The sequence below is a fragment of the Aquarana catesbeiana genome, linkage group LG06 (assembly GCF_042186555.1).
Source record: "Aquarana catesbeiana isolate 2022-GZ linkage group LG06, ASM4218655v1, whole genome shotgun sequence".
Classification (NCBI taxonomy): domain Eukaryota; kingdom Metazoa; phylum Chordata; class Amphibia; order Anura; family Ranidae; genus Aquarana; species Aquarana catesbeiana.
This window is the reverse complement of record NC_133329.1, coordinates 83,418,244-83,440,442: the sequence shown is the minus strand read 5'-3', so window position 1 is coordinate 83,440,442 and position 22,199 is coordinate 83,418,244. Positions and strand designations below refer to the sequence as shown.

The window sequence follows — 22,199 nt, the reverse complement described above, 5'->3', positions numbered from 1 at the left end:
GCCGTACTACATTAACTTTTGAGACAGAGAAAGGGACTAAGGACAGAAACTCCCCAGTCCCTTTCTCTGCAGCCTCAGCTGCACTGGACAGTGAATGAATGGGAAGTGCTCTGTGCTGAGCAGTTTCCTGTTCATTCACAAACTGAAGCATAGTAAACACAGCTTACTATGATTTAGTTATGAATGAACACAGTGAGTGATCGGTACAGATCACTCACTGTGTTCATTCTGAAAAGGAAGGGGCTGGTAAATGACACAATTCTCCACTTCAATCTCCATCCTGAAACATCCCTCGTGCATCCGCAGCAGCAGCAAGTGAAGGGAAGCCAGCAGTGCTGTGGGTATGGGGGAGGGGGGGCCAGGGGAATCTGCACCACACGGGGTGCTTAGGGTATGCACAGGCACAACCGGCACATCCCATGCACATGCATGTTTGTGACTTTTAGCACTTGCTTCTTCATAACAGTCTTTTAAAATTAACAAGCAAAACTAAATGTCAGGCTCAAAATACTGTCAAACGTTATCCCTGGAGGATGAACAGTGGCCGTGGCAGATGCCACTGTCATGTCCCAGGCATCCACAAAGCCCACATTAAAGTCCTTGAAAACTTCTCTTAGCACAAGATACTGGGTATAACCATGGAAGTCTCCCTGTACTTCAACCGGGGCAAACAGTTCCCTGGTGTTTTCTGATTTAATGATAACCTTGGTGTCTGCACTGCGAAGGAAAAGGCGTTCTAGTGCTCGGCGGATGTTGAGTGCCCGTTTGATGAAGAGTTTCAGAGGAAACTGCCTGAAGTGTTGTCCCATGGTTATAACAAAAATTGTGTTCTTCCCTCCAGCACGCTGATCGATCTGACGACTTGTGTACATGTCCTCCTTGAAGTAATAGAAAGAGTCATGCTCCAGGGGGAAGCCATGTCTTTTATAGGAGACGTATAGGTCCTTGTCCATATTTAGGGCTTCCAGGGACTTTGACCAAGCAGCCCATCCCCTTTGATGGTAACGAAAGTATTGCACAACTGTTGGAGACAAGAACAAGTGTTTATTAAGAGCACTACAGTTTCAGAGTTGTTTTCTCTGTTTAATTGGGTGCTGGACTAAAATAGACTTCATTCCCTGCCTGCAGTAGAACTTTATACATCACTACCTAGAGGTGTAACCTGGCATCACGCCTTGACCATTCAGGTAAAAGTACACCTCGCAAATTATAAAATGGGACCAATTCAACAACGGATACAAACAGTGGCAAGCTTGTAATGCATGCAGGAATGTTTGGTAATGCTCACAACTCTTTTGTGGACCTGGTAAACCTCCTGGATTACAGGCAAACACTGAACATAGGGGAGAGAGAGGGAGGGGAGAGAGAGGGAGGGAGGGGGAGAGAGGGAGTGAGGGAGAGAGAGAGGGAGGGGGGGAAATAGGGAGGAGGAAAGGGAGGGAGAGGGAGTGAGAGAGAGAGGGAGGGATGGAGGGTGAGGGAGGGAGAGAGGAAGTGAGGGAGAGGCAGGGAGAGAGTGAGAGCTACTAAATACTCAGCAAAGGGTCTGAATACTTAGGACCATGTGATATTTCAGTTTTTCTTTTTTAATAAATCTGCAAAAATTTCAACAATTCTGTGTTTTTCTGTCAATATGGGGTGCTGTGTGTACATTCATGAGGGAAAAAAATGAACTTAAATGATTTTAGCAAATGGCTGCAATATAACAAAGAGTTAAAAATTTAAGGGGGTCTGAATACTTTCCGTCCCCACTGTATATAATGTGACTTAACAAATTGCAACAACCGCCATTTTATTCTCTAGGATCACTGCTAAAAATATATATATATATATATATATATATATATATATATATATATATATATATATATACAATGTTTGGGGGGTTCTAAGTAATTTTCTAGCAAAAAATAAATGATTTTATCAAATGGCTGCAATATAACAAAGAGTGAAAAATTTAAGGGGGTCTGAATACTTTCCGTCCCCACTGTATATAAAATATTTTGCTCTCATAAATCTTACTTTTGATGCCTTCAGTAAAGTGCATGATGAACTGTCGCAATGTAGAATCTCCTATGAGGAAAAGGTTCTTCCCTTCCAGACATTTTAGAAAGTCTTCTCCAGTTCTGTAAATGGTCATGTTACAGTAGAGGGGATTCCAAACATTTTTGAAAAAATATCCACTTGGGAAAGGAGATCCCATTCCCATCTGACATTTAGGCTTGGGGGTAAAAGCTGAGCCTGAAAAGAGGTCACATTATGAGATCAATAAGGTTGAACAAATTACTTTCTGAAGTCTCTACAAACTTTGTATTTGAGCAGCAATCTCTAAACATATTTGTACAGTATCTGGCTAACACAACATGGCCTAATAAACTGTGGGACCTAGTGGCCAAGAAGGACACCATTTGAAATGTATATCTTTACCTACTACTAGATAATAGTTTTCTTATTCATTTTTTTTTTATTGAAAATTAGAGGTTATTCAAAACACTGCATACACCTCCTTCAAGATATCATTATTACAGAATGCCACAACAAAACATCTAAGTAATCAATACAATGTCTTAATTGTAGAAACAGATGTAGGAGGAACCTCAGCAGTTCAGAGTATGGTTGAGTATGGTTGAGAGGAGAAACCAAGTGGGGAAGGGTACGGAAGGGGTGAGCACCTCAAAGCCTTGTTGAGTTGTTATAGGCCATGCACCTGGATACTAATTTTCTTTTCCAATATTTTTATTACGGTTTCAATAAAAGATACAGAAGCCAACAATTACATACATGGCAAATGAAAAATTTCTCCAGAATCATTCAGTAATACTAGGTGGTAACAACATTAAATTACCCAGCATTACATACCAGTTATCTCTGAATACAATGTAGGAAAAAAAAGACAATTACGAGACATTGAGGTCAGTATAATGCTAACAAAAAGAAAAAAGGTCTGCTCCACCCTAACAGAAAGAAACCTCCGATGGATGGGAGCCATAATCGGTTTATACTGTAGTTTTCAACTGGAATAGGCCATCCTATACTTCACTATATCAGTGGGCAGGGGCAAGGTGAAACTTTCAACTAGGTAAGCCACAATGACTAGGCTACATTCTCTCTGTGTAAACCCATTACCATCTCTTAGTACACACAGTATGAGATGTGTCAACCTGAAACCGTGTAACGGAGTCAAGAGAAAAGCAAAAGAAGCAGGTAAAGGAAATAGAGAGAAAAGGAAGGAAATAGAAAAAGGAAAAGAAAGTGCACCCTATCCAGTCAATGGAAGGAGTAAACTGAGCCATCTCAAGAAGAATTTGAAAGGTATTTTATCCAGGGATTCCAGATCTTTAAAAAAAGGCCAATTTATCAATCAAAAGTTCTGAAAAGGCATTCATGTATCATATTCCGTGATAATTTGGCCTTTAAGAATTCAAATGGGATCATAGGAGGTTTCCAGTGCCTGGAGATGGAAACCCTGGCCGCCACAAAAATAAAGGCTATCAACCTCCTTGTATGTCCCCGTGTTCTCTCCATTGGGTGTCCCAATAGCGCCTGTTGGGGGGATTTGATAAGGTTCACCTGGGTGAGAGAGTAAATTAAGGAGTACATGTGGGTCCAGAATCTCCTCACTCTTCGGACAAGTCCACCATGTACTGTGTGGAATACTGTGCCTTCCTGGCCGCATCCCCAAAAGCATAAAGGGGAAGCTTCTGGGACACTTGCTGCTATTCTTGGATACTAATCTTCGGTAGACATGTGCATTCGTTTTCGTCCGAATGCATTTTCGTCCGAATTTCAGGTATTTTCGCTATCGTTTTAACAAACGATAACGAAAGCGCAGAATCCGAAAAACAAAAGATCCGCCATAAACAAATGCTTTATTTTTGTTTTCGTTGCTACAACAGTTCGATATAGATAGGAGATTCAACATGATGATGACAATAACAATCTGTGTCCATCAAACCTGTGGTCGAATGTGCCTAACCTTAACTCTATTAGTCCAAGATTATTCTACATAGAGAGAATAGATTCGATATAGAGAGAAAAGATTTGACGTAGGGGAGAAAAGATTCGACGTAGGGGAGAAAAGATTCGACGTAGGGGAGAAAAGATAAATAAAAAGAATGATGATGATGAATGTTATTGGCTGATTGTAACCAAAGAGGAGGAGCAGTAAAATAGCTAGAACTAAGTACACACGTACTTTGGCTTATGGTGTCTGTTGAAAGTTCTAAGAAGATTCGACAGAGCAGGTAAACTATACGGCGTCGTACAGTTTAGCTGCTCCGTCGAATCTTCTTTGAACATTCGACAGGCACCATAAGCCTTCAATGACAGATTCAACCTCAATTTGGATTTTCAGACGAATGCACTTTTTAACAAAAAACGCAATAGATAAAAACGAATTTCGGGAGTAACTAAATAAATTTATTTTTCAGACGAAAATGAAATTCCGAAATGAAATATTTCAGTGTGCACATGTCTAATCTTCAGTGATGCAATCATGCAATTTGCCATATTAGCTTTCATTGTAGTACAGTGAAGTCTAATATGGCAAATTACATGATTGCATCAGTGCAATACAGTGACTGTACTCTATAAGCACTATTTAAATCTGTACATTTGGAGTCACTAAACCAGAATAAAGCTTTGGTTTGTAGGGAGAAAAAAACATTTTCTCCTTAGTCAACAAATTGATTTGATAATCTTAATCGATCCTTCATAACAGCTCCATCACAGCAAAAATATCCTGGACAGCATAATAAATAAAGAAAGCAAAAGGAAATTAAGTAGCTTACTGTTACATCCGGTTACTACTATAGGTGAAAATGTTTCAGGGATTTCAACAGCAATATTTGACCTTAGAAAACAAACAAAAAAATTACAGTAAGAATATTTCAGAATGGTGGATGTTAGTAGGGAGATAAACAACATCATCCACAGAAAAACAGAAGCTTTTCCACATATTTAGGTGAGTTGTTGCTTGTAAAAGAAAGAGAAATGGGGAGAGAGAAAGCAGAAAGAGTGAAAATAAGTTGCAAAGGAAGCAGGGAAGATGTAGGGAAATAGGGAGAGAGGAAAAGGGAACAAAATATATTTTATATTTACTTACTATTCATTTTAAATATAAATATTTATCAAATGGCATCAAAAGGAGTCCAGAGCTCTACCTGCTGCATGTCCCTAGGTGACACTAAACATAGATGGTAAAAGGGAATATTTATGGTGGCAACATGGACCTAAGTAGACCCCTGAATTCTTCTGGCTTCAGTTAATGCAGAAAGTCCCACTTGACTCTAGCTCCCCCCTCCCTTCCTAACAGTTTGATGACGTTGCTTTGGAAAACTGCTGACTTCCAGGTCAGTCTTGCTGCATCTCTAATGCCCTTCCCACCCTCTCAATTGACTGTGCGCTTTCTGGAGCTTTAATTATACGTGCCATTTCTCCTGCCACAGTCAGCACAGGCCTCTGGGGTCTCTCCCTTTCCTCCCATTACTTTTTCTCTTTCCCCCATCTTTTTATTCCTCTTGCCTCTTCTCCTCCTGTCTTGTTTTACCTTTCCTCCCTTTTTCATCTTATTCCTTTTCCTTTCTTCATTAATTAAGGTAGGCTCCCTCTGCTAGATTGTCTGTTTCCTTATCTTTCCTTATTTTCATTTACCAATAGGTGACCACAAGCCAATGATTATCTCCCAATCGATTATACATTACCAACTAGATTGTGTCTTACTGTATTTTTATGAATGTATAATAAATGCATGCTACGAATAGGGGATCTTATTAGTTTGGCTCAGCAGAAGGTACTATATCACAATATAAGTGAAAATAAATGTCAATTTAATAAAGGCTGTGCTGAAAAAAGCTCAATATGTGCAAAAAATGTAAAAGAACATTTTTTAAAAAGTGTAAAAAATTATTATGGAACCTCCAAATTTAAATAAAATGAGAATGCAGCCCAGAATCAATAAAACAAAATAAAATGAGTGATTACTTTAAAATGTGTGCAAAAAAAATATCCCAAGATATATATTTCTCTAATGCAATAACTAATGCTGAAAGGACCTTTAATCAGAAATAAAGTATAAAATACAAAGTTCAAATAATGTCCAAGGTTCAATAAGTGCAATCACCACAAGGTGCAAATGTGCAAGTAAATCAAAACAATCAAAAAAGTTTCCCTTTCTCACCTCCCAAAAAAACAGATATTGTGAAGGGACTCAATACATGTGCAGATAAAGATCACTGGAATCTCCTCTCCCTGCACTTACAGAACTTCGGACATTATTTGAACTTTGTATTCCATTCAGAATTTGTTATTGCAGTAGATATATGTATATATATCTTGGGTATTTTTTGCACACATTTTAAAGTAATCACTCATTTTATTTCATTTTATTGATTCTGGAAGAATATGCAGAGCAGGGAAGAGAAAAAAATACAAAAGAGAGTAGTGGGAGAGGGGATTTTTAACCTAACCAATGTACCATTGACACAGGATGAATTATTGGTGCTCGACAAATGTTTAAAATATGCACCATTAAAAAATCCAGGGATGTTCCAGACCTACATTGGAGTTCAAAAATATGTGAGAAAATTAAATATTAAGAAATACCTGTTGGGTAATCCAATAAATATTAGACTACAGCAGGATGAAGAAGGTGTGGTACATAGCAATTTAAAAAATACATCTATTTTTAACCCGAAACCTAATGATAATAAACATATTGAAGTTTTTACTTAGTGACGGAAGAAATTAAGAATTTGAAAGGAATGAAAAGAGAAGAACCTAGATCCATAAAGATCGGTATAAAAAAAAACTAGTAAAAAGAAAAAACCTTGTTATCAGACCTTCAGATAAAGGGGGTGGTATTGTTGTCCAATCAGTGGAACAATATCACAAAGGCATGCTGAAATTGCTGGATGATGCAGATACTTATTGTGTTCTACCAAGTAATCCCATATTTAAATGGAGAAAAGAATTAGAACAGGTTGCCCATCTAGGACCAAAGAAAAGCATTCTTAATAAAAAAGAAGCAAAATACTTGAAACCCGAAGCATGCAGGATTCCAATAATTTATGCATTGCCAAAAATTCATAAAGATAAAATAGACCCCCCCATTGAGACTCATTGTATATGGTATTGATTCTTTAATGGCCAGATTGGGCCAATATATAGATCAATATCTTCAACCAGCAGTACAGAAGACCAGAGCGTATCTTAAAGTCACCAAACAAATACTTCAGCTACTAGAAGAAAAAACAGATACTGGACCTTTGCTGATGGCGACAGCAGACGTTTCATTTCTTTACACCATTATTCTCCACTATCAAGCATGTGAAGCCACAAAATGGGGGCTTAGGAAATTTACAAATCTTTCCTGTATGCAAAGGAAATTCCTTGTCAAAAGTCTTGACTCCTGCCTTAAACATAGTTGTTTCTGGTACTGTCACCAATACTATCAACAAAAAACTGGGGTGGCCATGGAAGCCAAGATTTCCCCCAGCATAGCAGGACTATTCATGGCCCAATGGGAATAAGAAAACATTTTCTCTGATCCACCAAACTAACTCATTTTTTACAGAAGATACATCGACGACGTGTTCGTGTTAAGGAAAGGGGATCGTGATCAGCTGCACAATTTCTTTAATATGCTTAATAACAACGATAGAAATATTAAACTATCATGGCAAAGTAATGAAAATACCATCCCTTTCCTAGATTTGGAAATATCCTGAATCAATGACAAATATGTCACTAAAACCCATTTCAAGAATGTCGATCGTAACAACTACTTACCAATTAAAAGTTGTCATCATAAAAACTGTCTGTTTAACATTCCAAAAGGACAGATTATGTGACTCAGGTGCAATTGCACTGAAGTAGGAGATTTCCTCACACAGGCCAGTATGATCAGTGACAGATTTGTACAAAAAGGATATGACAAGGAATTAATTAAAGAGCAGATTATAGGAGTAACACATATGCATAGGGGAGATTTAATTAAAGATAAAAAAACTGAGTGTCAACAAGATCTTGTACCTATAGTAGGATTACTATATCCAGCATAAGAAAATAGAAAAAATAATACAACGCCATTGCCACATCTTGAAGTCCGACAGACTCCTCAAAGACTTACTTCCAAAGAGACCTAGGTTTATATACAGAAGAGCCCCCACTCTTCATGACCAATTGGTCAAGAGTGTGATTGATCCTCCAAAAAAAAGTTTTACATTTTTTACCGGTAAAGGCTTCTACCCTTGTAAAAGGTGTTATGCATGCACTTGAACAAAACGTCCCAATGAAAAGAAATTACAGGTTCAATGGACAGAAAGCTAAAATAGGGTCAACTTACAGAAATAGGTTCTGCAGCTGGCTTGATGCCAAGGGCCACACACCTCCAATTACTCTAGTCACTCTAAGGATATCTGATAAATACATTTAGAACAATAATTATATTATAAGGGTATAAAAACCGGATGCGGACGTAATGACTGTGCCGTGCATGTGCGAAACTCGTCATTACAACTAGCTCGTCCATTCCTGCCGGGTCCCTAGACTCAGTCGAAATCATGGAAAGAGAGCTCCCTCTGGTGGATAAAAGGGGAAATCTCACCTGTCACAAGACATGTAGAGATTACAGAGTAAGCGGTGAAGCACACAGAAACCGAACAGTGGATCGGGTGCCCGGCCAAGTTAGCAGGAACACCTTGGGCATCCGTACGGTCACCCAAATTGCGCTAGGAAAATCAAACGAGCAAAAACACTCCATAGTGACAGAGCGATCAAGTTGATGTAAATCATAGGAGAAGGATGGATATTAGGGAACAGAGCATAGCCATAAACATGGAGACGCAGATGCATTTACAAAACATATCTTTAACCTCCCTGGCAGCATGATTATGTCGGATTTTAGGTGCTGAAAGCGGTACAATTATTTTGCATAGAAATTTGGCGTTTTATATTGTAGACCTGTAATTCTTAGGAATAATTCACTTAAACCTGTCCAAACCAGAGTCTAGTAGACATCCCTGGTATGATAAAGTTTGAAACACGAAATCATAAATTATAATATAATAACTAACTATAAATAATTATACCAAATAAAAATATAATAATAATAAAAATTATTCAATAATGTAATCAAATCAAAAACACTGAAATTTGCTCAGTTGCAGAATTGTCGCTGTCATTACTTTTCAGTGTTTGATGACGGATCTCCCCACAAATCACTATCGCTCAATTCTGCAAGTGATTCTAATTTATTATCGCTGTTTTCTAGCTGGTCTAAAACCCCTTTTGATGTAAAGGGACGGTTTTGGTTGCTATGGACAATCTCCAGTTTCCAGGAAGAAAGAACAGTTTTTATAATATAAAACTGCATGCAGGCCACTGGAGAAACCACTAGGGACAAAAGGGATGTGAAATTATTTCATACAGTAATGTAATCTGTAAGATTACAGTATACTGTATGTATTGTGTGTGTTTCACTTTTTGAATTTGGCGCCGTTCTCCGTCCCCATGCGTCGCAACGCTCGCAAGGAATGGAGCTCGGCTCCGTGATGAATCGAGCGGAGGACGAGCCGCTCACACTGCAGGGAGATATCGCAGAATCCAGGGGACAAGGTAAGTAAGCTCTTCCTGGATCCTGTGATGCGATCCCGCTTTTGGTTCTGAAATCCCACCCCGAGCCAGACTCGGGAATACCGCCAGGGAGGTTAATAAAGAGGACAGAAATAATACAAAATAATTCAAGAGGGGAAAAAAGGAACAACAATTAGCATAATAAGCAAAAACAAGATAACTTATGTAACCATTCATATAGAGATACAACCGGTAATAATACCTAATTGCTAATTCATCATATCACATTAAGGGCAACAAAAATTTTTGTATGTAAGATATTTATTCGCCTAGATGTGATGTTAATTATGTTTGATTACTATAAGCCAAAGGAGGGAGGATAATTCCAGGGATTTCCTGGAATTATCCTCCCTCCTTTGGCTTATAGTAATCAAACATAATTAACATCACATCTAGGCGAATAAATATCTTATATACAAAAATTGTTGTTGCCCTTTATGTGATATCATCAATTAGCAAGCTGCAGAACCTATTTCTGTAAGTTGACCCTATTTTAGCTTTCTGTCCTTTGATGTCAGGAAGGATACTCCATCATTCCTTCAGATATTAAGGGGCATCAAATGTTTTTTCACCCTTTTTAGTTGGTCCTTGTTTGTCATCTATGGTCACCTGCAACGCATGGTTCTTCTGATGCAGCTACACATCTAGCCATCCCGGCAATTTTCGGTCCTCTTTTTAGGAGATATAGGTAAGCAGTGGTACCCAGACAGAGGAGACGCATATGTATAACAGTAATATTAGATGTAAATGTTTGTATGATTTTTTGAATCAATCTAATATGCTCAATTGTTTGTGTTCTTTGGTAGAAGGCAGTGTACATTGCAAACGGACAGCATCCCCTGAGAAAGCCTGGCATATGGGCAAAACATGTTGGGAAGTTCATCATATACTGCTGTGTTGTTAAAATTGTAACCAATTATACTAGCCATCTGTTGTATCCCCCCTTCTTTTAATTAACCAATTCTTATTTTGCTCCTCAAAATAAAATAATTTTTTTTAATACTATAATTGATATTTTTGACAATTTATTTTGCACCTATAAAGTCCCAATCCTTCTGCTCCTTTACATGCACATTTAGCTGTGCACACTGGATTTTATCATATTGTTTCACTTATTTGTTTGCTATATGTCACTACGGTTATACAGGTTTATCTGTATCAAACATTTGGTTGTAGTTAGCTTTGTTAATTATCACATGGCAATTTATTTATATATTTTCTAGCCGCCCTTTGGCACATATTTGCACATTACACACAGAGCAACGCCATCACGTACATATTCAAATTTTTTTCTGCCTAGGATCAGTCTATCAATTGCTTGCTGCAGTGTATTTTAGCCCTTTAATTATTTATTTTTCTGACAGCACGGGAGTTACTTACCTATACATGTGAAATGTGTGGCGTGCATTTGTATTCATCCCCCCTGAGTCAATAATTTGTAGAACCACCTTTCGCTGCAATTACAGCTGCAAGTCTTTTTGAGGATGTCTCTACCAGCTTTGCACATCTAGAGAGTGACATTTTTGTCCATTCTTCTTTGCAAAATAGCTCAAGCTCTGTCATATTCAATGGAGAGTGTCTGTGAACAGCAATTTCCAAGTCTTTCCACAGATTCTCAATTGGATTTAGGTCTGGACTTTGGAGAATTGTGCCCCATCATTAGTGTCATAGGGTACCGTTGTTGGTGTCAGTGGGAGGAATTGTGCCTTATCATTGGGCATCATTATTGATGTCATTGGGAGATATGGTGGATGAAGTAGGGCCAGATATAAGCAAGCAAAGGGCCGCATCTGGCCCCCGGGCCACAGTTTGGAGACCACTGCTCTAAGGGGATCAGATATTCCATGGATCAACAATCTCATATTACATATAGATGTTGTTTTCCTTATATGGTATTATATTAACTTTACCAGGACCAAATGGATCCAATTTCAAACCACAAGTCTTAAGAGCTTTAACAGGAAGCATTTATGGTAAAACTACTGAAGCCAACATTGCTAATTTTCACCAACTTATTCTTTATTTTTTTAAATTAAAATTGAAACCCAATTAAGATCTTTACTTAAGCCCCTTTCACATGGTCATTCTGATCAGATCCACCTGTCAGTTTTTCAGGCGGATCGGATGGAAGCTAATGTTAGTCTATGGGCAGGCAGCTATAAAGGGATGTGCGTTTACTTCTTTTTTTTTTTTTTAAATTCCTTTATTTTATTTCAATAATGCATGTTACAGTGTGATGTACATGTTATCAAGATCTATAACATTTTAGTGAGTAGTAAAAAAAAAAAAAAAAAAACAGAGGTATGGAGAGGACTTTAACAGAAACTACCGTCGACTAAAGATGTGACACATATACATTCCTCTAGTTTACACGGTCTGTGTAATGAAGGCGGAGCCTGGGTGCATGGGAAAGTCTGATGTAATGATTATCATAATATCCATTTGCAAGCAGTTCCCTGAGATATGCCTTGTTTAAACTGATGACTCGTGTATTAATCCTTAAACAACAGGTATAAGGGTAAACCAAAATAACAAAGAGAGAAGCTCTCCACTGACCGGGGGTGGAGATATTCCTTGCCGATCAGTAGAGTCCGGCAAGGGGCAACTAACGTAGAGTAATGTATACCATGATATTCAATATATCTGATCTGATCTTCCCTTAACCGGAAAAGTATAGGGGATTGTGAGAGAACCTAGGAAGAGAGGGGGAGGGGGGGGGGAGGGAGGGGGAAAAAAGCGGGAGACAGTAAGGAGGGAGAGGCAAGAGAGAATGGGAGGTGAAGTGGAGGGGGAGAGGAAGAGAGAGGTAAAGAGAAGAGGGTGGCGGTGTCACCCTCCAGCCAAGCAGGGTCCTCGTATCAAGGAGTGTCCGCATTAAGTCATCTCTCGGAGGTAGGCCTCGGAGTAGATGAAGTGTTGCCAGGGGCGCCAGGTCTCCCGAAAGGCTTCCTCCCTGTCATGCAGGGTGGCCGTAAGATCTTCCATGTCCCGCAGATCATTAACCCTAGCATACCACTGAATCTTCGTTGGTGGGATTTCCAATCTCCAAAATAGAGGGATGCAGGCCTTAGCCGCATTAAGTAGATGTATGGTGAGTGAAGCTTTATATTTCTTAATTGAACTTCTAGATAGGTGCAGTAAACAGGCCCCGGGGTCTCCCCCCAGTGCGACACCCGTCAAGCGTTCGACCGTGTCTGTCACCTCTTTCCAGAACGGTTTAATCTTGGGACAGTCCCAGAAAATGTGTAACATTGTTCCTTCTCCTGCTCCACAACGCCAACATAGATCCGGCACCTGCGGGAGGAACCTGTGAAGAGTGGATGGTACTCTGTACCATCTGGTCACAATCTTGTAGCATGTCTCCTGGACCCTTGTGGCTAGAGAAGATTTTTGGGCAAAGTGTAAGATCTTTTCCCTTTGTGTTTCATCAAGTGCGTTTACTTCTGATTACTACCAAGACTGGGGAAAAAAAGGAACAGGTTTGCACGTTTTTCATTTTTTTTCGGACCTGAACATAATGGATCTGCAAATACAGATGATGAAAATGGATGCATGGTAGTTTACATCCACCTGCCCACAGACTTAAGATGGGTCTACTAAGCTCCATATTTTTTATCCATCACAAGAAGAAGCAAAACGCCTAATGGACACAAATGTTATGTTCCAATGTTGATGAGGACAAGTGTCCCATTCCCACATCCCTGGCCCTGTGGATGTGGAGGATAGCTGGGGGGCACTTATTAGACTCTGGATACCCCTTTAAGATAAGGGAGCCCACAGATCTCTGCCTAACCTCTACATAATCGAGTAAAGGGTACATAGCACCCCTTTTTACTCATTCACAAAAAAAATGTACAGAGCAAATAATCTGTCAAGCACCTTAGACAAAGTATTTTATAAAAGCAAAAATCAAAAAGATGTCTCACAATGTGAATCCAATCTTAATCACATCCAGCGTTCAACGATGTAGATTCATTGGCAATCATGATGAACAATGACCCGACTACACAAACAGATCACGCACCAGCACGATCCTGTCCTTTAAGGCCCGTGCCACAAATGACAGCCCCCTGATCATCTGCAGTCATAATCTTACCACAAATGACAGCTCCCTGATCATCTGCACTCATAATCTTACCACAAATGACAGCTCCCTGATCATCTGCAGCAGTGGCGGAGCACGGGTGCCGCCCACCCAGCAGTCACAAAAAAATTTTAAAAAATTAAATTTTTTTTATTTTTAAACGGTCCCTTTAAAAAAAAATAATAAAAAAAATAAAAAAACGTTCTTTAAGTGCACTGTGTTCGGGCACCAGACACAGTGCACTATGGGAAGCGCCACATCAATGCACTAGGTTGCAGACGAGGCGCTTCATTTGCAGGCTTTTGACCTGCTTAGCGGTGCAATCCAAAGCGCCGAACAGCGTCCACCTGTAGTATTACTACTGGCGGGAGCTTTGTTGTTCAAGTTAAGAGGTTACGTCAGCAGCTCTGTGGAACGCACAGCCTGGGCGGAGCTGCCTGTAAGGTAAGCATTTGATGGGCACAGTGAGGCTGCATTTGATGGGGTACAGTGAGGCTGCATTTGGTGGGGCACAGTGAGGCTGCATATGATGGGGCACAGTGAGGCTGCATTTGATGGGGCACAGTGAGGATGCATTTGATGGGGCACAGTGAGGCTGCATATGATGGGCACAGTGGCTGCATTTGATGGGGCACAGTGGCTGCATTTGATGGGGCATAGTGGCTGCATAGGATGGGCACAGTGGCTGCATGAGATGGGCACAGTGGCAGCATTTGATGGCACAGTGGCAGCATTTGATGGCACAGTGGGAGCATTTGATATGGCACAGTGGCTGCGTTTGATGGACACAGTGTCTGCATTTGATGGCACAGTGGCGGCAATTGATGGGCACAGTGGCCGCGTTTGATGGCACAGTGGCTGCGTTTGATGGCAGAGTGACTGCGTTTGATGGTACAGTGGCGGCAATTGATGGGCACAGTGGCTGCATTTGATGGGCACAGTGGCTGTGATTAATGGTACAGTGAGGCTGCAATTGATGGGGTTTTTTTTCAGGCTTATTCAGTTTGTTTGCGCCCCCCCAAAAATTTTGAACACCAGCTGCCACTGATCTGCAGTCATAATCTTACCACAAATGACAGCTCCCTGATCATCTGCAGTCATAGTCTTACCACAAATGACAGCTACAAACAGAAATAGGCTGGGGAACAGAACTGTCATTTAGCGGCAGTTGCTTTTTTATTATGTCACTTTTGCTGGAGTACATTCTACAAGTGTGCTACTTTATGTGCTGGTCTAAGGCATCCCTCAAGCATTGTATTTAAAGGAATTCGGGGTTTATCATGTTTAAATGTTGCACTTTAAGCCTAATTCAAAGCCCAGCTCTCTGCTGAACTGTATATTTTAAAAAAAGGTATTTTGCATTGGTACATGTTCCCAATGGCAATGACCAGCTACTCATGCCTTTGTTTACCAAAAGCTTGTAAATTGGCCTTATAAATGGTAAAAGAAATATAAGATTCAGCTCCCACAGACTTCAGTTGGGTTCAAGCATTATGTTTGGGGTTTGCAGATTTTTTCAGGCATTCAGTGAACATCCAGTGAACTGAATCTTGCTTAAGCCTGATACACACAATGAGATTATCAGAAGAATGATCGTCAGGCTTTTTTTTAGCATGCTAGCCTCGGAAAATGAAGAAATTACTAAAGTTACGAAAATTCTCATACGCCAGAATAAAAATTCGGAAGTGATGTAACATATATTGTATTGGATTTGTTTTATTTATTTTTTTACTCAAGCTGTACTGATTAACCTCTTGCCTACTGGGCACTTCCTGCCCTGCCCTGAATGAGAATTGCTCGGTCATGTAACACTGTACCTATATAACATTTGTATCATTGTTTTCACACAAATAGAGCTTTATTTTGGTGGTATTTAATCACCACTGGGTTCTTTATTTTTTGCTAAATAAACAAAAAAGACTGAAAATTAAAAAAAAAAAAAAAATTCATAGTTTGTTACAAAATTTTGCAAAAAGGTAATTTTTCTCCTTCACTGATGTGTGCTGATGAGGCTGCACTGATGGGCACTGATGAGGCTGCACTGATGGGCACTAATAGGCTGCACTGATGGGCACTGATAGGCGGCACTGATGGGCGATGCTGACACTCACTGATAGGCGGCACTAATGAGCACTGGTAGGTGGCACTGATGGGCATTGATAAGTGACACTGATGAGGAGGCACTGATGGGCACTGATTGGCAGCACTGGTGGGCACTGATAGGCAGCACTGATGGGCACTGTTGGGACTGAACTGATAATCAGGACACTGATAATTAGTGCCCTGATTATCAGTGTAGATGTCCCATTCACACAAGCCGGTTATCGGCTCTTCTCTCTTCGCGCTGTCAGTGTGAGGAAAGGAATGCTGATAACCGGATCACGGGAGGATGTCATATGACGAAAGCTGTACTGATTACCACTTGCCTACTAGGCACTTCCTACCCTGCCCTGAATGACAATTGCTTGGCCATGCAACACTGTACCCATATAAAATTGTATCATTTTTTTTCACACGAATAGAGCTTTATTTTGGTGGTATTTAATTACCACTGGGTTCTTTATTTTTTGCTAAGTAAATGAAAAAAGACTGAACATTTTGAAAAAAAAAACATAGTTTGTTTTAAAATTTTACAAACAGGTAATTTTTCTCCTTCACTGATGTGCACTGATGAGGCTGCAATAATGGGCACTGATAGGCAGCACTGATGGGCACTGATGAGGTGGCACTGATGGGCACTGAAAGGGTTGTACTGATGGGCATTGATGAGGCGACACTGATGAGGCTGCACTGATAGGTGGCACTGATGGGCACTAATAGGTGACGCTGATACTGATAGCCACTGATAGGCAGCACTGATGAGCACTGGTAGGCGGCACTGATGGGCAATGATAGGCAGCACTGATAGGTGACACTGATGAGAAGGCACTGGTGGGCACTGATAGGCAGCACTGGTGGGCACTGTTGGGACTGTGCTGATAATCGGGACACTGATAATTAGTGCCCTGATTATCAGTGTAGATGTCCCATTCACACAAGCCGGTTATTGGCTCTCCTCTCCTCACGCTGTCAGTGCGAGGAAAGGAATGTCGATAACCGGATCAAGAGAGGACATCATATGACGCCCTCCCAGAACTGGCTGGCCATGCCACTGTAGCCATCAAACGAAGATCGTATGATCTAATATCGTACGATCAACATTTTCATGCTTGTCCCATCGAATAATTTTGCATCTCGAAAGCTGTGTACTAACGATCAGATTATAGTATGATCGATTTGAAAACGTTATTTTTCGTACGATTTTCTGATCGTGTGTACCAGGCTTCAGTTCGCTCATCACTACTTCCAAGTTGAAGGATTAGTTGCTGCTGAAAAATGCTGGTAAGCTACTGAGTAAATGTAAAGTTAATTTATTGCACTGCTGCTCTTCCCTAGCAGTTTCTAACCATATCCCTGGTCCCTAAAGCCTGGTACACATAATGAGATTATTGGACGAATGATCATTCATTTTATTTTTGCATGCTAGTCTCCATATCAAAAATGAGGAGGTTACTAAAGTTATGAAAATTCTGGTACGAAAAAAAAAAATTTTGAAGTGATTTACCGTATTGTATTGTATTAGTATTGTGTTGTCGGACGAAAACTGTGCTGATTAAATGGAAATCGTACAATTTGGTGTAGTACAAGAAAAATGTTGGTGTTTGTCCCATAGGATAATTTTGCACAGCCTGTCCTGATCGGCTCTCGAAAGCTGCGTGCTAATGATCAGATTATCGTACAATCGCTTCAAAAGTGGTATTTTTCATAGGATTTTCTGATCCTGTGTACTAGGCTTAAGAGTGTACTGACCATGCTGACTGCTCTCCTGCTACTAATGTTGGCTGATCTCTCTATGGAAATGGCCATGGGTTTGGAATGGGATGTCCAAATAGCTGACAGCAGATTTCAAAAGAAATATAAATTATTATTGGTTGCTTCATGGTTAGATTAGGGCTATTTAGACCCCTTTCACACTGGAGTGTTTTGCAGGCGCTATAGCTTTAAAAATAGCGCCTGCAAACCGCCCTAAAACAGATGCTCCATGCACACCAGTGTGAACTCACCGCTCCTCCATCGCTGATCCCCATTGAAATCAATGGGGCAGCACTGCGATACCGCCGGCAAAACTCCGCTCTGGCAGCATTTTGTGGGCGGATTTAATCCCTTTTTGGCCACTAGCGGGGGGTTAAAACCCCCCGCTAGCGGCCGAATAGCGCTGCTAAAACGACGGTAAAGCCGCGCTAAAAATAGCGCTGCTTTACCGCTGATGCCCGGGCGCCGGCAGTGTGAAAGGGGTCTTACTGTAATATAGCTTCTGCCCCTATTAAATAAGCATGTAAGTGGCAGTACTTCTTTATATATTAGATAAGCCAAAATGGCCATCAAGTGTATTAAAGATGATCATACACGGGGGGCGTGTCCAAGATGGCACAGTGAGCGGACGTCTCTGAGTGAGCTCCGCCGACATCCGAGGCTTCTTCTTCTCCTCCTGGCGCCTATAGTGCACCTACAGCAGCAGCGATCATCCCCATGCGGCACTGTCCATCGAAAGGACAGGGTAAGAAATATATTATCCCCCCTGTGCCGGAGGAATCTGTCCCGGTCTGCGGGGACCACGTGGGGACCAGAGGACGCCCATCCACAAACATGGCGTCCCAAACAGAGAGCCAGGAGCAGCCCTCGTTGCCCCAGACGGACCTCACTGAGGTCCTGGCAGCCATCACTAATTGCCATGCCTCTGTTACCTCCCTAAACACTAAAGGGGATGCTATACAGCTAGATGTGGGATTAATCAGGCAGGACATGTACAAAAATGTGTTCCAGAATCAATGCTGCAGAGCAGCGCATAAGCCATGTGGAGGACACGGTGAAGGGCCATAATACTGATTTACACATGCTGCACACTAAAATCAGGGCCCTTGAATATAAAGCAGAAGACGCCGAGAATCGCAACCGAAGGAACAACCTCCGCATTGTGGACATGACGTAGGGGCTGGAGGCTTCTCACCCGACTGAGTTTGTGGAAAAGCTCCTCAAAACCCTTCTGCCACTAGCCCAATTTCTGCCCTTCTATGCAGTGGAATGTGCTCATCGCATTCCCCCTAAACCGGGCCCACCGGGATCCCCACCACATACTTTCATACTCAAATTCCTGAACTTCAGGGACCGGGATGAGGTACTCAGGGCAGCCAGGGTACAGGGAAAACTGACATACCAAAACAACAAGATCCTGATTTTTCCAGACTACTCAGTTGAAACGCAAAAAATGAGACGTTCATTTGACCAGGTTAAAGCTGCTATGCGGGTAAAGGGTATCGAGTACAGTGTCCTTTTTCCTGCACGACTACGTGTTCAGGATGGTGAAACAACCAGATTCTTTACTTCTCCCAAAGATGCATCTGCCTGGCTGGATTCCCCCCCCCCCCCCCAGGTAACTGTTACCTCTGCTGCACCTGTTGTGCCTGACTTGATTGTTTGCAACGTTTGAAGAAGTGTGCCCCTGGTCTTACCAGGTATACTTGTGCCGCTATGACCAATCAGGTTGTCCGTACTTTATATAATAACCCTTCTTTGCTGTTAATGCTTAATGTTTGTCCTATTCATTGCATACCTCCCAACTTTTTGAGATGGGAATGGGGGACACCTATCAGCAAAAGTGTGCAGGCATAGGACACACGCCTGGCCACGCCCCTTAAAGGAAAATTGTACAAAAAAACAAGATTACTTAAACCCACAAGTCCTTTTTTCACCACTACTATTCCTTTATATTGGTTTTTGGAATTTACAAATGCAGCAATTTAGATGAATCAGATGAAAGGTTTAGTGCTAGAAAACACTTTTTGATAGATAAAAAGTGCATTTTATATACATCTATATAGATCAGACCAAAATGAGGGACAAACGAGGAGGAATGAGGGACAGAGGGACATTGCTCCAAATCAGGGACAATCCCTCGAAATCAGGGACAGTTGGGAGTTATGTCATTGACTTCTCTGCCTGCACAAAGTCTTATGCAGCGTACACACGACCAGACTTTCTGGGAAACTAGGTCCAACGGTCTTCCTGACGGACTTCCGGCGGACTTCCGACTGACTTTTTTCCCGATGGACTTTCGACGGACTTTCCGAATGAACGAACTTGCCCACACACGGACAAGTCCGTTCATTTTGAATGTGACTCAGGTACAACGGGACTAGAAAAGGAAGTCAATCTCGCCACTTTTATCAGCGAGATTGACACCTTGCGAGCCCCGTCGCGGGGCATACCAGGCCCTTAGGTCTGGTATGGAATTTAAGGGGAACCCCCTACGCCGAAAAAACGGCGTGGGGTCCCCCCCAAAATCCATAGCAGACCCCTATCCGAGCACGCAGCCCGGCCAGTCAGGAAAGAGGATGGGGACGAGCGAGCGCCCCCCCCCTCCTGAACCGTACCAGGCCGCATGCCCTCAACATGGGGGGGGGTGCTTTGGGGGAGGGGGCGCCCTGTCCCCATGTTGATGAGCGCCTTGTCCCCATGTTGATGAGGACAAGGGCCTCTTCCCAACAACCCTGGCCATTGGTTGTCGGGGTCTGCGGGCGGGGGGCTTATCGGAATCTGCCCCTAGGGACTGTGACGGCATAAGGGGGCAGGGTCACCGCCTATATAAGCCATAGCGGAGCGCTCAGACAGCATTACAGCATTACCGATGTCGTGTCAACATCAGAAGAAGAGAAGAGGGAAGAAGGCGATGCAGAAGTCCGGACCACCGCTAGTAAAAGAGCGGCAGAAGATAGCGGAGGAGCCGGCAGAAGAACCGGACACCGAGAGAAGAGGTCGAACACCGGGAGAAGAGGCCGGAGAGAGCGGAGAAGAACCGAACGCCGGGAGATGAGGCCTTAGAGACCCCCGAAGTCGGGAGAAGACCCCCAGAGCTGTCTAATAAATTACTTTAAAAACCTGTGTAGTGTGTTTTTTTATTGACATTTTTTCCCTAGGTGAATGGGTAGGGGTATGATGTACCCCATACTCATTCACATAGGGTGGGGGGCCAGGATCTGGGGGCCCCCTTATTAAAGAAGGCTCCTGGATTCCGATAAGCCCCCCGCCCGCAGACCCCGACAACCAATGTCCAGGGTTGTCGTTAAGAGGCCCTTGTCTTCATCAACAAGGTGCACCCACCCCCCCATGTTGAGGGCATGCGGCCTGGTACGGTTCAAGAGCGGGGGGGGCGCTCGCTCGTCCCCACCCCCTTTTCTGACCGGCTGGGCTGCGTGCTCGGATAGGGGTCTGGTATGGATTTTGGGGGGACCCCACGGCGTTTTTTCGGCGTAGGGGGCTCCCCTTAAAATCCATACCAGACCCAAGGGACATCATCGCCTCGCGCTCGCCGCAATAGAAAAATTTGTTTTTCCTATTGCAGCGAGCGCAAGAGGCAGCTCCCTGCCCTTGCGTCGTATCTGGTCCGTCGGACCAGCATACAGACGAACGGGCTTTCCGTTAGGAACTGAGTCCGGCGGAGTTACGACAGAATGATTTGAAGCAGGTTTCAAATCTAAAGTCCGTCGAAACGGAAACGGTCCGTCGGAAGTCCGATGCAGACCACACACGGTCAGATTGTCCGCCGGATTCGGTCCGTCGGACCAGTGTGGTCGGAAAGTCCTCCCGTGTGTACACGGCATAACTCCTCATGTTACAGAATGACCAAACTGAAAAGACTTTCTTTGAATCAATTGCTAATCTGCTGGCGGACTCTAGTGTCAGGTAAAAGGTACTGTGGCCTTGTAATCTTGCACAGACTGTGAAATATAGCTGCGGAATATTTATCCTTTGCACTTAATCCAGAATGGTGACAATCAGGGGATATTTTTTACACTGTATGAATGATTTCCTGCTATTTTCCCTTTTTTCACATGCATGGAGGGTGAATGGTTTATTCTTGAATGTTGTGCACCAGCTAAAAGAGGACGAAGCCTAACACTTATATTGATATTCTCATACATATGCGGTGGAGCCTCTCCCGGTATGCACGGGCGCTGCCCTCTCAGTGTGTGAATACACCCACTGGTACATGCCCCCTAGCATTGGGTGTGTAATGTTTAGGGTTTTAAGCATTCCTAGGTTGGGGATTGGGATGCGGGGTGGGGGAGGGTTGGGGAATATGTTGGGAATGTTAAAGGTGTTTTTTTGTTACTACAGGTGCCTTGTGCTGTTTATAGTGCCCCATGAGCCTCTTACCCCTACACGGATCTTCCCCACATGCCTCAAATGTCACAGATCACTGTAATCTCATGGAACGTTAGGGGCCTAAACTCTGCGGTTAAGCGCTCCCTGATGTTCCGTTTCTTGCGGAAACACAATCCTCACATTTGTATTTTGCAGGAGACCCATCTTCAGGGCCACAAAACTATTTGCTTTAAAAAACCATGGGTGGGGTTAAATTATCACACTACTTATTCTACTTATG

General features: G+C 42.2%; 1 protein-coding gene across 1 annotated transcript in view; it reads right to left on the bottom strand.

Annotated features, from left to right (window-relative positions):
• Nucleotides 1-358: 358 nt before the first annotated feature.
• Nucleotides 359-22,199, bottom strand: part of LOC141148687 (NXPE family member 4-like) — a 42,068-nt gene continuing 20,227 nt past the window's right edge. The window contains exons 4-6 of the mRNA XM_073636329.1: nt 4,791-4,852; nt 2,023-2,241; nt 359-1,021 (exon numbers count right to left, since the gene is read on the bottom strand). Of these exons, the coding sequence (XP_073492430.1) occupies nt 477-1,021; nt 2,023-2,241; nt 4,791-4,852 (826 nt within the window). The 3' untranslated portion in view covers nt 359-476. The remainder of the gene's footprint in view (nt 1,022-2,022; nt 2,242-4,790; nt 4,853-22,199) is intronic.